Source organism: Xyrauchen texanus, chromosome 9 (assembly GCF_025860055.1).
Source record: "Xyrauchen texanus isolate HMW12.3.18 chromosome 9, RBS_HiC_50CHRs, whole genome shotgun sequence".
In the NCBI taxonomy this organism is placed as follows: Eukaryota; Metazoa; Chordata; class Actinopteri; order Cypriniformes; family Catostomidae; genus Xyrauchen; species Xyrauchen texanus.
Window position 1 is genome coordinate 16,616,414 of NC_068284.1, and position 14,047 is coordinate 16,630,460.

The following is a 14,047-nucleotide window of genomic DNA, read 5'->3' on the forward strand; positions in this document are numbered from 1 at the left end:
GAAATGTTTTGGTGATAATCAACATTATGCTATAAATTCTATTGATTGAGCTGGACTTGTATTGAACCTGGAATATTCCTTTAAGGATTAGTAGCCTAATGTATTTCTATGAATGTATGTTCATGAAATGTATATTATAATATATGCAATTGCCCTGTTCTGTTACACAGAAGCATAGAAATAATAAATATTATTGTTGTTATTGTATTGTAAGCTATTTTGTATTTTTGTATTTTTAATTTCATATCAAACTTTCATAACTAATTGCTGCAAGTGATATGAAATTGCTACATGTGAAATGCACAAACTAATGTTATTAAACAGTTAATAAATGGCCAAGAAAGAAAAGAAACTGTTTTAATTACTAAAATATTTTTTCTTTATCAGTTTATTCATGTTTTTCAGAAATATATTATTTCACAGCTTGTTATAAAATACAGGAAATCGTCATTATGCAGATAAATCTGTTATTTTCTTAATTCATAAAACCACACAACAACAACTTTCCAATTCTACAGCATATAGTGTCAAATGTGCAAACAAAAAAAGCAAATAATTGATTTATAATTTTAGGTCATGCTGCGTTTCTTTGTGTCTCCTCAGATCTACTTTGCGCTGAAAGCCTTTACCACACAGTTCGCATCGGAAAGGCTTGAATCCCGTGTGTTTTCTGCTGTGTGTGATGAGGTTGGAACTCTGGCTGAAGGCTTTGCCACACACTTGACACTTGTGCGGCTTCTCACCTGGAAAATAGAGGAAGAGAAATGTGTTGCGTAATTGTAAACATGTAATTGTTTGGGAAATCTTTTGCTATCTCATTCAACAAGTAGCCTTAAATAGGCTATTTGCAAATGCATATTATAATAATATTAGCCATGTAGTGGTCGCCTGCACCCAAATACTACTGTAATAATATTAGGCTTTTTAAAAATGCAGGTGCAATTTCCAAAATAGATTTTAGATTTTCATTTAACTTCCCCCAGCATTGCATATCACAATATAAATCACCTGTATGAATGAACGTATGTTTCTTCATATCTGATTTCTGGTGGAATCGTTTGCCGCAGTATTGGCAGGGATATGGTCTGGTGTCAGAGTGGATTAGGAGGTGCGTGGACAAAGTGGACGACCTCTTGAAGCTTTTGGTGCAAATTTGGCAGCTAAAGATCCTTTCCTGCCGGAAAAAAAGTAATTAATCAGAGCATATAATTGTTCTGGCCCTTATTAATAAATGTTGTGACAATGCAAGCATACTTGTGAATGCACAGCTTTATGTTGCTCCAGGCTGACTGCGTGGCCGAACGTTTTTCCACAGATTTCACAAGCAAAGGGCCTCGTACCACTGTGTGATCGCCGCACGTGAACCTCTAAACCATGAGGGGTCGAAAACACCTGTTTCAAAACAGAATACAATAGTGTAGACCTATATAAAACTAAGAAATAAGTAGCTAAACAACATAAACTTTGATTTATTATACCTTAGTGCATTTAATGCATTTGTACATCTCATTTAGTTGAAGTCGTGTGCACAGAATATCAGGCTTTGAATCAATCTCTGATACTTTATTTGACATTTTGAAGTCGGCGTAAAAGCTTCTACTATCCAAATGGTTAGTGGTCAAAGAGCCATAGTCCTGGTAAAATCGCCCGGATTTGGTTGGTTCAGCGAGGAGATGGGCACTTGGCCTTTTTTCCATTGTCTCATACACCCCCATTGATGGCTCTGGATCCATAGAAACAGGCACATGATTGCAAGTTTGAATCAGGTGCCTGAGCTCGGATGTTGAATGGGCCCAAACATACGGACGGAAATTCATGTCAGTGTCGTCCAGAGAAGGCACGGGGGATTTCTCCAGATCTGTTAAGAAAACATGGGCTATTTTACAATGTATATTTAGGCTAAATACATGTTAATGCTTTTAGTTAACCCTTCAAGCTCTGATCAGCCTGCCGGTGATAATTATCAAAATATAAATAACTACAGTCTTGACCGACATAAAATAGGTATAATTTTAGAAGGTGTAGTTTACAATGCATGTACGCATTATAACCAAAACTGAACAAGTGCTTTGAAATTTGCAGACAAATCAGATGTGTTCCGTTTTATTATTTATTTTTCACTGTACGCATTGTTGTAATCGGTAAAAACATCAAACTGATAAAACAGCCATGTGTCAAATATCATTGGAATGTTCTCAAAGAGTAGAATACAACCAGTCTATTTGTTTTACTCACAGACAAAAACATAGCGAGTAATAGCCAAGTATATGTCTTTGAAATGCATGTTACATGTAGACAGTTTTTGCTTATAAGCAGTGTTTTCGCTTATAACTTCACGAAAATAAACAGACCATAAAATATCACATACCTAAATTTAGCATAAAACATAACTTAGAGTAGGGGATTCCTGTTAAAATTAGCTCACACACAACATAATTGGATGCATGGATCATTAGATAATCCACACGAAGCACGGTGTACACACAGCACATAATGTGCTATCTGGATAAAAAAGAAATTTCTTTCCTGGATCAAATGACTTAATTGGAAATTATGTAGTGCATTGTCCTGCATCATGGAAAACTAAACCAATCATATTAGTATTCAGATTGCTGCAACCACAAGTGGAAGTCATCCAAATATGGGCAGAGAGGATCATTCACTCTAATTACATATTACCACCAGGAGATGGCGCAAAGTACACACACTGAGTGATGGCTCAATTGGCACAGAAGGGAACTGAATGAGATCTTGTTACTCATGCCTGCATACTTTGTAGAGAGAGAGCATACCCTAAGTGATTGTTGTATTTTTGCATTTGTAATAAGTTCTTATGTACAATTATTAAGTTTTATTTGTTTGGGGAGGCTTTGGGCACTTGTAGATGTTTATGGACACTAGGACAAATTATTTTTTAAATGTTATATCTTTTGATTGCTTTGTTGTATCAACACAGATTTTTAAAAAGTTTTTCTGAGCTACCTTATTTACAACCTGAGATATATAATGTAAAATAATTTTTTAAAAAAAACACAAATTGGCTCAAGTTTGTTTTTCTCAGCTGGTTCTTTTTTTAAGTTTTCTTTCAAATATATAAAAAACATTGACCCTCTTTGTTTTGTTTGAGTTATAAGCCTTTAGTTTTGCCTTAAAGGGTTAATACAGTCATGAAAACATGCAAACCTGGGGAGGCTGATCGGGACAAAGGTCTCCAAAAGTCCTCATAGTCTGAAGAGCGGTCACATATGCTGCCTTCGCAGCTGAGTGGAGACTGTTGAGAGGAATAATCCGCTGTGCACACCATGCTAGCTTTAGGGGAACGATTGCCTGGATCCTTTCCTACATCTACCGTGCTCTCAGGTGCCTGTCCAATTTGACTTTCTAAACACAAGAGAGACATTAACAGCCACAATGCATTGTCCACCATTATTTTCATTGCCTGACCAATATAGGCCTATTATAAATGTCTAAATAACATTATTTGGAGTTTGTACCTTGGCTTGTGAGAAGTTTCTCTATTTGGATGCAGTTGTCGTCCAGGTAACGGGGTTGGTGATAACTGTGTGCCCGTTTGCTCTTCACCAAAAAGGACCTCGGCATGTTTACTCTTCGTTTTCAGGTTCAGGGTCACCAATCACTCACTGCTTTCCAATCTTACCTGAAAAGTTTTGCAAAGTAGATTTGAACACCAAGTAGAGCATGGTGTGAATAAATGCACCTGAACTTACAAAGCTTACTCTATACAGAATGTCAGTGAAATCTGTGTATCATCCCGCATTTTGCAATCAAAACCTCTCAAATAAACCCAACGCGATTTAAAGTCCAGGCACTCCACTGCACACCTTGTTATTGTGCTCCCTTTAGGCAACTTGATCTCAAAGCCTTATTTAGTAAACTGATCCCATCTCAGAATGATATATCAGCCTTGCGTCAATGATGTGCACACAAGTAACAGCCTGGAAACGGAGCTCAGGGTATTATTGCCTACAGAAGAACTAATTGATTTTGCTTTGGCCATTAATAACCTGATGTGGAAGCTCAAATAAACATCACATTCAAACCCAACTAAGCCAAGTAGTTAAAATTAGTATATTACATTGCATAGACTATATGCTTTTTCCTAAAAATAAGGACTTAACACTGGTGAAATATACTGACAGTATAGAATTATTAATGTATGTCATTTTCTCTGTCTCTAGTACAAATGTTGGCCTATCAGTATGTGTATACTGTATATATACTTATCAGCCATAACATTAAAACCACCTGTCTAATATTGTGTAAGCCCCCCTCAGAATAGCACAGAATCATCACAGAATAGCATTCAGAGATGATATTCTTCTCACTGCAATTGTACAGAGTGGTTATCCGAGTTACTGTAGACTCAGTTCAAAACAGTCTGGCCATTCTCTGTTGACTTCTCTCATCAACAAGGCATTTCCGTCCGCAAAACTGACGCTCACTGGATGCATTTTGTTTTTGGCACCATTCGGAGCAAAGTCTAGAGACTGTTGTGTAAAAATCCCAGGGGATCAGCAGTTACAGAAATACCCATCTGGCACCAACAATCATGCCATGGTCCAAATCACTGAAATCCCATTTTTCCCCATTCTGATGGTTGATGTGAACATTAACTGAAGCTCCTAACCCGTACATGAATGATTTTATGCACTGCACTGTTGCCACATGGTTTGCTTATTAGATAATTGCAAGGTGATTGTTGGTAACAGAAGGGCTGGTTTGAGTATTTCTGTAAATGCTGATCTGGGATTTTCACGCACAACAGTCTATAGAATTTACAAAAAGCATCCAGTGAGCGACAGTTCTGCAGATGGAAGCACGTTGTTGATTAGAGAGGTCAAAGTCTACAGTAACTCAGATAACCACTTTGTACAACTGTGGTGAGAAGAATAGCATCTCAGAATGCTGTACTGAGATGCGGGTTAGAGCTGTTTTGGTGGCACGAGGGGGACCTACACAATATTAGGCAGGTGGTTTTAATGTTGTGGCTGTATATATGTATGTTCCAGGTGTATATTTACAGTTGTTTTGTTTGTTGTATTCAAATATTGTTTTTTAAATAGTTAAAGTCCAATTTAAAGTCAAATGTAGAAAATTGAGTAGTTTGCATCCCTGCAAATAAATTGTGTTTCTAGTTTACTATACAGTATATGGTAAACAAGAAACAGAATTTGTTTAATTGATTTGTTTTCTGTGCAGTTATGCACGTCAAAGCACTACCTCTGGAATTTGTGCAATGATTTTTTTTTTTTCTGGCTTCAACAAAATGTCATTATAAAGTAGGTTAACGCGATTAATTCATTAGGCTACATAACATTTGGAAAAGACTCCTTTCATTTCTCACTTCACTCTAATGAATTTGAGTGAATGTGGGAAAAACTCCAGTGCACCGGCTGTGCGCCCTCAATGCCTTTGAATATGATGTGTCTTCCAAAGGCAACGATGGCACGCATAACGAATTTTGTGCGGAATATAAAAAAAAGATATAAAATATTGAGTACGCTTACCTTTTAATTCAACTGGAACTTTACCCAAAGGGAACAATTAGCGTCTAAATAAAGTTCTGGTGACAGCTGACGTGCTCGATTCAGATAATTATGCAACTGGAAATAAAATAACGTTTAGTGGAAAAATAAAAAATATCCCATTATATTTCAAATTTGATTCATGCTGCCAAATAACGTCTGAAACGCATTCATCCACACACGCTCGCTGTGCTCTGTGAGAAGCTCGAGACCAACCTGTTGCACTGCGCTCGTGTTGCTCCACTGGATGTTCTTACAGCGCGCGACCTTCCTCCGTCTCCAACTCCAGCAGCTCAAACGCGCGCCTTAAATACAAACTTTAACTTCCTGAATGCGACTCTGTTTGACGGATACACACATTTTGCTTAATTTCTGCAGGTCGCCTGCAAATACTTAACTTAATGGAAGTCTAATGTAAACTGAATTTTAAAATAAATGATGATTCTATAAACTGCCTCACATGATGTAGTCTGATGATGACTTAAGACACCCATAGAGATCTAAATCAGATAAGGATTTTTCTCTTGTCTGTGTGGGATGACTTTATATTTGTCTCAGGTGTGGTTTACAGCAAATCTTCCAAGAATAACATCTCAGCCAACGCTGAGTGTTATTGTAATTTGTTGTGTATATTTGTAGCCTTTTTTCGTATTGAGGGTCATCAATATTTAACTTGAATATTGTATTGAGATGAAGAGTGCAATAACACCATTTACAAGACATTTAATATTGTTTGGGTACATATATCAAAACCAATCTGCACATTAGAGAGTCGTAAAGATAATGATAAACTTAAATATTTTCAAATTAAAGATAAAATAAATTACAGATTTTCTTAGGCTATCATTGTCATACTGGTCTTCTACAGTGTTGGGTGAAATCAATTATTTATTGTAATCAAATTACTTTTTAAGTCAAAGGTTACATTACATTTTAAATTCTTGCGATCAGAGTAGTTACTGGCTTTCAATAAATTACTTTTGAGTACATTGCTTGATATAAAAAAATTCTAAAGTAATATTATTTATGCATAATCATATATTTAAAATATGAATTCATAAGTTCATAAGTCTGTATGAAGTTCTGTGACAGCTGGAGGGTGTCCAACATTTAACATAATGGAAATATAGACATTATTTGGAATTTATTGAGCTGTTGATTTGTTTGTTTATTGAGAACTGTTTTGGAAAGTAAACAAAAAGTAAAGTAATTAGTAATGTGGTTACTTTTTCGATTAAGTAATCTGATTTAAACTACTTTCTCAAGACCACATAAACCTGGGTCTGGGTCTCAAAAATGAGTCTTAGTTTCAGCTTATGGTCTCAGATAAGACCGCAGTCAATTTACAACATGCTAACAGTTATATAAAGCAGTGTTGGCATTGTATCTTGACTATTACAGGAAATTCACAACAATTGCATGTCTCTAAACTGCCTTATAGCCAAGTGGCACATAGTTTGATTTCTGCAACAAATTCAAATTTTCTCCATTTCCCTTTATTAAAATGGGCACTCTGGTTCTTGAATGCACACGTCTTGGTCTGGGCCTTGGGGTCTGAATGTTTTGGGATATGTCTGTGATTTGGACGGTTTTGTCTTACTCCAACTCTGATAAGTACACCATAAAAGCCATAAGGTAAAACTGGATACAAGTCCAAATAGAAATGTACTTAGTTTAATGCTTTGTGCCAGTGACCCTCACACTGTATAAAGGCAGTGACCAAAATCCAATCCAGTTGGCTATTTCATATGATTTCGTACGATTTCATTATATGAAAATGCCCAGATGTGTAATGAGGAAGTAAGCGCGAGTTCACACATGAAGCGTTAAGCACTCGCTCATAAATATTATGCCCTTACCCAAAATCATTATCTAAACTTAACCGATCAGAAGTGTTAAACATGATAGGAAGTTGTTGTGTGTTACAAAAGCAAGTAATTGTCACGTATTAGATGGAAACGATGTCCAGCGACATCATTGGCTGTAGTGAAAGTCGTACGAATTCATACTTCTGCAGTTGTATGATATCATACGAATTAGCCAAATGTAGAAAATCGTATGAATTCTGAACATTTCGCCATGAGAGTTTGTAGCCAAAATCTATCAAGTCCAGTGACATTGACTCAAATACAGACTTTTTAGTTGAAATCACCGTTTTACTGTTAATTGTTGTGAAGGGCATTCAGTAATACTACGTTTATGGTTAATGTTTGACAATGTGTAAATTACTCTAAAACCTCTTGTAGTGTGTGACAGCCTTACTAAGAACAGAGTCAAAGTTCTAACAAGTGCTGTGTGGCGTTAGATCTAGGCCATACGGCGTCCTTATTTTGGCAAGAATGAGAGAAATCTTGTCACTTTTAAGTGTTAATGGTAAAACTGTCACAGTGTATCTCTGCTAGTTTCCAAATCACACTTGACTTGATGAAATGCATTATGTTTGAAAATCTTCCTCAGTTGCCCTCATAGCTGACGACATGAAGACACTTGTTCAGTGGACACAGTAGCTGTGGGTAGTGCTGTTAATAGAACATCTTCAGTGCCTCATCGGATGGCGTGCTTTTGGAGACAGAATGACGGGACATCAGTCCATTTTTAGGTGTCATTGTGCTCCAAGGAGGCGGATGTGGAAGGCCTTGGCACAGGTTGAGAAAATCATGTTTTCTTCATGGAGAAGCTCTGAATCTGTAACAAATGAAGATCCCTCCCATTACATGATGACTACATTATCATACTTATAAACCCTGACGAGTTAGAGTGGTAATTTTAAGGCTTAACCCACGTGAAGAACAAATGTTTAAATGATATGCACATGCAATATTCTGCTTTAGAATGTGAGATCTGTATTTTGTTTATACTTTCCAGTTTGAACCAAAAAGGGTTTTACAGAATCTTTTGAAGTTACACAAATATTTTTTTATTCCGTGGTTCTTTACAAAAACATTTAAACATATTTTAAAGAATCCAGAACCAATATGCTGATCTAAGGAACCTATAGTGTAACATCAATAACTTTTTTAATTTCTAACCAGAACCATATAGCCTACACAAAACCAAAAAGACAAAAATGGTTCTTGATTAAAAAGGGAGGGTTCTTGCAAAGAATCATTGTATTCAGGAGTGTAGTATCTCTTTAAAAAAAGATGTTTATTGCCATACTCATCACTCAATTCAAAGCCTTGGATGTGTGAATTAATGAGAAGACCTCAGAACCGTTCAAATGTTCTTTACATTTTTTGCATCTTGAACACAACACATTTATACATCAATAAGGTTTGATATGAGAACATCATACATACAGTGGCACCCAAAAAATATGTGGACACTTAAAGGGAAAGTTCACCCAAAAAGGAAAATACTCTCATCATTTACTCACCTGCATGCCATCCCAGATGTGTATGACTGACTTTCTTCTGCTGAACATAAATTCAGATTTTTTGAAAAATATCTCAGCTCTGTTTGTCCATACAATGCAAGATAATGGTGACCAACATTTTGAAGCTCCAAAAAGCAAATAAAAACCAGCACAAAAGTAATCCAGTGGTTAAATAAATTTCTTCTGAAATGATATGATCGATGTGGCTGAGAAACAAATTATAGGTGGAGATATGCACAAAGTTTAACTACTGGAGTCTTAAGAATGACTATTATGCTGCCTTTATATGCTTTTAGGGGCTTAAAATTAGTTTTTTTTGGGTGAACTATTCCTTTTAGTCACACTTAAAAATATCTGAATGTGGAGAGTCACGTGTCACCATGTGAGGTTCGGACATGTGAACAGCAAGCTCTGTGCACTTTTTTGCTAGATTTTAATACTTTTTGTGTCATAAACCAGTGAGATTTGATACACCCTGTTCCATAACTGTTCTAGGAAGACAATAAGTCAAAGAATTCAAAATTCTCGGACTCTGGAGACATTAAAAGACACTATACTTGCTCAAGCTGAAGCTCCTGAGCGGCAGGCCAAAAGCACAGGACTCAATTTGGTCAGTGAGGTGAAAGAGATTCAGCATCAACAGTTGAACATGTCAGCGATGCTGACGAAGGTTGTTGCTGAGTTGGAGGATCTTGGTATTATATGTCGATCGATCACTGCCATGGAGATGAATGTGTTATGTGTTATTTACAAGAGTGGCGGAAAGTTGGAAGACCTTGAGAATCGTAACTGCCAAAACAACGTCTGAATTGTTGGAATTACTGAGGACAAAGAAGGCCAAGATATTGTGAAATTCCTAGATGGGCTCTTCCAGAGTCTGATCGACATAACATCCCATAAGCTGGAAATCGAGGGAGCTCACAGAGATCCGGGTCAGAGATCCATGGAGGGAGACAGGCCATCAATTCTGGCCAAATTTTAAGATCATTCAATAAAGATGTCATGTTATGCAAGGCAAGGAGTAAAGGAAGGCTTTCTTGGAAGAACCACAGCATTTGCTTGTTCCCAGACTTTGCGAATTCGACAAGAGAGAAATGTGATCAATTCAAGGAATGCAAGAAGCTCTTACATAAACAGAAGGTCGCTTTTGCATTGATGTTCCCGGCCAATTGAGAAAAGATTATAAGGATGGCCGCAAAATATTTACATGCCAACACCAAGCGATGTTCTTCATAAAGTCAATGGATTGAGTAAGTCAGACCCTCGATGCAGCCGAGTGGGCCTGACTCACAGAACATTCACTTGACCCTCCAAGGAAACTGAGCGCCTTTTTGTTTCTTTTTATGTTTGTTCTGCTTAGTGGCTGGAGTTTGTTTTGTGGAATAACACTACTTCGGGACAGTTTGTGGATGAATCTGCACATTCTTTGTGCTTATGTGTCCTATTGATTGGAGTTTGTTTTACAGATTATTTTCTGTGTAATTCTGTCTCACAAAATTTGTATAGAAGCAAAGATGGCAAAGTTGTCACGGGGGCTCTCGTAGGCGTACATGGACATTTTGAGTTTAGAGGGATGGACGCAGTAGGCACTGTCGTGCACGAGTTTAGAGGGATGGATGCAGTAGGCACTGTCGTGCACAGGGTTAATGTGCACATTTTTCTTTTTCAGTTTATTTATTTTTTGTTCTGGGGGATGTTCAGGGGTTGATTGTTGCACCAATGTTGGAATGAGGTCTTTATAATTTTATTTTTGACACACAGTCTAAATTTTTTAATATGTCGAAATATCAAATGTTACTATGAGTGGATTGTCTCTCTCTATGTGGAATGTTAATGGGTTGGGGCACCACCAAAAAAGGAAGGAAGGCTATTTATTATCTTAAACATAAGAAATATGATAATGTTTCTTCAAGAGATGCATCTTTCCCTTCAGGAAGCTGGAATATTTGGAAGATATGGGGTGGACATGTTTTCTTTAGTGCTGCCTCAAGTAAGATCAGGGGGGCATTACATTGATAAATAAGCAAATACAATTAAAATGTCTCAAACCGATTAAAGATAAATTAGGAAGAGTCATTATTGTATTGGGGTTGGAAGTCGGCTGGAGACCCCCCGTTTCAGGAGTGGTGCTCGGAGGTGGGGAGGGTGGCGGCTTTCGAAAAAGGATCTAAATAGAAGACTGGGGAATTTGGATTTTGTTGGGAAATGGGGCAGATATTTGGCGTTCTAGGAGGATTCTCAGGGTGGAGCATTGGAGAGAGAGGGTAGTTGTTAATGTGTACGATTATTATATTTTTTCTTTTTTTTTCTTTTGCGTGCTCATGTGTGACCACAGGGGTGTTTGTTGTGGGTCGAGGAGGGGTTGGGGATGGGGAAGGGTGGTAGTGGGAGTTAAATGTTGATTCTGTGTATTTATTTTTTGCTTATCTGTGTTCGATGTAGGAATCAATAAAAATGTTAATAGTAAAAAAAATTAATGTCCTTTTACACAAAATATTAAACCATGTAGCATCTGCAAACAAAAGTGTATATCACAGCCTATTTAGCCCGAGACGGGCTAAATAACCACAAAAGACTTTTAAGATTTGTAAAACAAAATATGCTGTTTAAAAGGTTCAATAAATTAAAAAAATTAAAAAAGAGAATTCCAGCGATTATTTAATACATTAGACCTTATAGGGTTAATCAGACAGGTTCCCCTTGCCACTGAAACCATAGAAAATCATACAGAGAACAGGAGGTGTTCAGGCGTGATTACACATACACAGGTTGTCTGATACATCAGTTTTTCACCAGACAGAACTCAACCTCAAACCACTGGCAATGTTGCTGTTTACTTCAGATAGGCAAGAGGAAACATTGAGCAGAATTGCATCACAATCAAAACTACGATAGTTTCTCTCCTTCATGGTAAAATCAAACTTCTTCAATCATAGTTTATGAAAATACATCTACATGTGTGATTCTTTATCTATTGTCTTGCAGCAAAAAAGTACATTTGTATTTCTGCAAGGGAATACCAGTGCTTGCAAAGCAGCAGAAGAATAGTATTAACATTTTAGGTAAGTTTAGGTTGTAGGCTTTGGTTCTGCGTAAAATAAAGAATCAGATATGCTAAAGTTGTCATGACACACAGCACATGTCTTGTTTTCCTGTTGGCTGCACACAAGAATCAACACACAGTCAATGTGCAGTATAAAGGCGGCTGTAAATGGTTAAATATATGTGAGGAAGACAGGACAATGCTCACAATTCATTATACAATTTTAACAATGTTGTGCCTATCATCTGAAGACATTGATTTAACTACTGGGGTTGTATGGATTACTTTTAAACTGCTTTTATGTGATTTTTGGAGCTTCAAAGTTCTGGCCACTATTCACTTGCATTGTATGGATCTACAGAGCTGAAATATTCTTCTAAAAATCTTTAATTTTGGATGGCATGAGGATGAGTAAATGATGAGAGAACTTTGATTTTTGGTTGAACTATTCCTTTAAGATTTAGAACAAAACACTGACCAAAGGTTTGAGGAATATCAATACAGTGCTGCCTTTCATGTAATACATTTTTAATAGTGATGGGTCCAACAGTGTGATCAACTGAATTGTTGCTCTGAACCTTGAAAATCAGTATAATACTGAAAAAGGAAAACTGAGCTGGAAATCACAAACTGAAAGTTCCTGATTCCAAAACAAATGATTAATTCATCCATATTACCGAATGCTTGTTTGTAAAACTGTGTTATTCTCCTCTTGTTGCGCAAGACATGTGAACAGAAGTTTATCTGACTAGCATCTTTTTGACAATGTTACGTGGCAAGACAATAATGAACCAGGCAGCACGGTTAACTGGTTACAATAGAAGGAGGTCTTCCGTTATCTTTGTAATCAGCTATGCTCATCGTGAACCTCCAAGTCAGGGCTTCTGGTTGTAAATCTACTGAACAGTGGAGTGCAACAAATCACATGGAGGCAGACGTGTTGAGAGGTGCTAAGAGTTTCCTGGCCATTGTGTTGCTATTTGAGAAAATGTTTTCTCAAAAAGGAGAAGTTTGGGTATCAGAGGGTTCCACAGCATGCATGTGTAACCACGGCTCAGATGATTTATCAGCAGTGTGGAGTGTAATGCATTACTAAGTAATTAATTACTGTAATTAAATTACTTTATCCTTGAAAAAAAGTAAAGTAAGGGATTACTCTTAATTTTTTAGTAATTAGTCATACAAAAGCACCCAAAAGTGTTATAAAATTAGTCCATACGACACGTGCATCATACTCCAATCTTCTAAAGCCATACAATCACTTCGTATGATGAAAAGAAATTAAAGTTACTCACTCTCAAATCAAATCTTTGATCAACTCCCTTGAAACAAATGCAAATTAAATATGGCAACATGTCAATAAACTTCAATGGTTCATGTGTTATGACGTTTGTTCAGACACACAAGAACAAATGAGGTATGACGTTTTTGACGTATGTCGCTTTATTTGAGTTGTGCTATTTATAGGAGGTAAAAACTTGATTTGAGTGTAAAAATCACATGAAATTAGGTCTGTTCATCATACAAAGTGACTGAATATGCTCAGAAGACTTGGAATATGATTAACTAGTTGCATGGCCATTTTTGGGTGGGAATTATTTTAACGTTTAAACGAGACACTATCAACTGCTATTGTACACATTGCATCCAAAAAGGATAGTAATTAATACTCAGTGCTAGTATTGAATACAAATAATCAGTGAACAGAACAACTTCTAAAATATCTCCATTTTTGTTCTGCAGATGAAAGAAATCTTTATGGGTTTAGAACGAATTTTCAGTTTTGTGTGAACTATTAATTTGATATTATTACATAATTGGTGGTTGAAACAATTGGGCATCATAATCGTTAAAAATACTGATTTCCCAAACACAAACTTTTGATCAAAAGCAATCTGCAAAGCTAAAGATAGTTATACTACAAAGCCTTAATCTAGTGCAGGAAGAGGAGCTGATGTTACATGAAACATTCAAGAGTTGAACATACTTGGGTTTGTAACTCTGTGATCTGCTTTTGTAGATCTGCAATAGTGGCCATGTTCCCTGCCTCTTCAATCTGCTTCTCTTCAGGATGCTGGAGAA

General features: G+C 36.7%; 2 protein-coding genes across 4 annotated transcripts in view; both read right to left on the bottom strand.

Annotated features, from left to right (window-relative positions):
* Positions 1-547: 547 nt before the first annotated feature.
* LOC127648853 (zinc finger protein Gfi-1-like) lies at positions 548-5,646 on the bottom strand. 2 transcript variants are annotated; one of them, XM_052133644.1, is made up of 7 exons: positions 5,529-5,646; positions 3,495-3,658; positions 3,184-3,381; positions 1,479-1,858; positions 1,255-1,392; positions 1,009-1,174; positions 548-743 (listed from the first exon to the last, which is right to left on the bottom strand). In XM_052133644.1, exons 2-7 carry the CDS (start codon positions 3,598-3,600, stop codon positions 562-564), a joined length of 1,170 nt encoding a protein of 389 aa, XP_051989604.1. In that variant the 5' UTR covers positions 3,601-3,658; positions 5,529-5,646; the 3' UTR covers positions 548-561. The 2 variants fall into 2 exon arrangements, with proteins under 2 accessions (XP_051989604.1, XP_051989605.1); XM_052133645.1 differs by lacking the exon at positions 5,529-5,646 and having other exon boundaries at positions 3,495-3,746.
* A 645-nt stretch (positions 5,647-6,291) lies between these two features.
* The window catches only part of evi5a (ecotropic viral integration site 5a), a 29,425-nt gene continuing 21,669 nt past the window's right edge, over positions 6,292-14,047 (bottom strand). For both annotated transcript variants that reach the window (XM_052133640.1, XM_052133639.1), the window contains 2 exons: positions 13,953-14,039; positions 6,292-8,231 (listed from right to left, as the gene is read on the bottom strand). In XM_052133640.1, the coding sequence (XP_051989600.1) occupies positions 8,202-8,231; positions 13,953-14,039 (117 nt within the window). In that variant the 3' untranslated portion in view covers positions 6,292-8,201. The remainder of the gene's footprint in view (positions 8,232-13,952; positions 14,040-14,047) is intronic.

Excerpts from the sequence above, each read along its gene's own strand:
- LOC127648853 (XM_052133644.1), bottom strand. The coding sequence starts at position 3,600 with ATGCCGAGGTCCTTTTTGGTGAAGAGCAAACGGGCACACAGTTATCAC. Across the intron at positions 3,382-3,494 it reads GAAACTTCTCACAAGCCAAG|AAAGTCAAATTGGACAGGCA; the intron begins GTACAAACTCCA and ends TCTTGTGTTTAG. Across the intron at positions 744-1,008 it reads ACATACGTTCATTCATACAG|GTGAGAAGCCGCACAAGTGT; the intron begins GTGATTTATATT and ends TCTATTTTCCAG.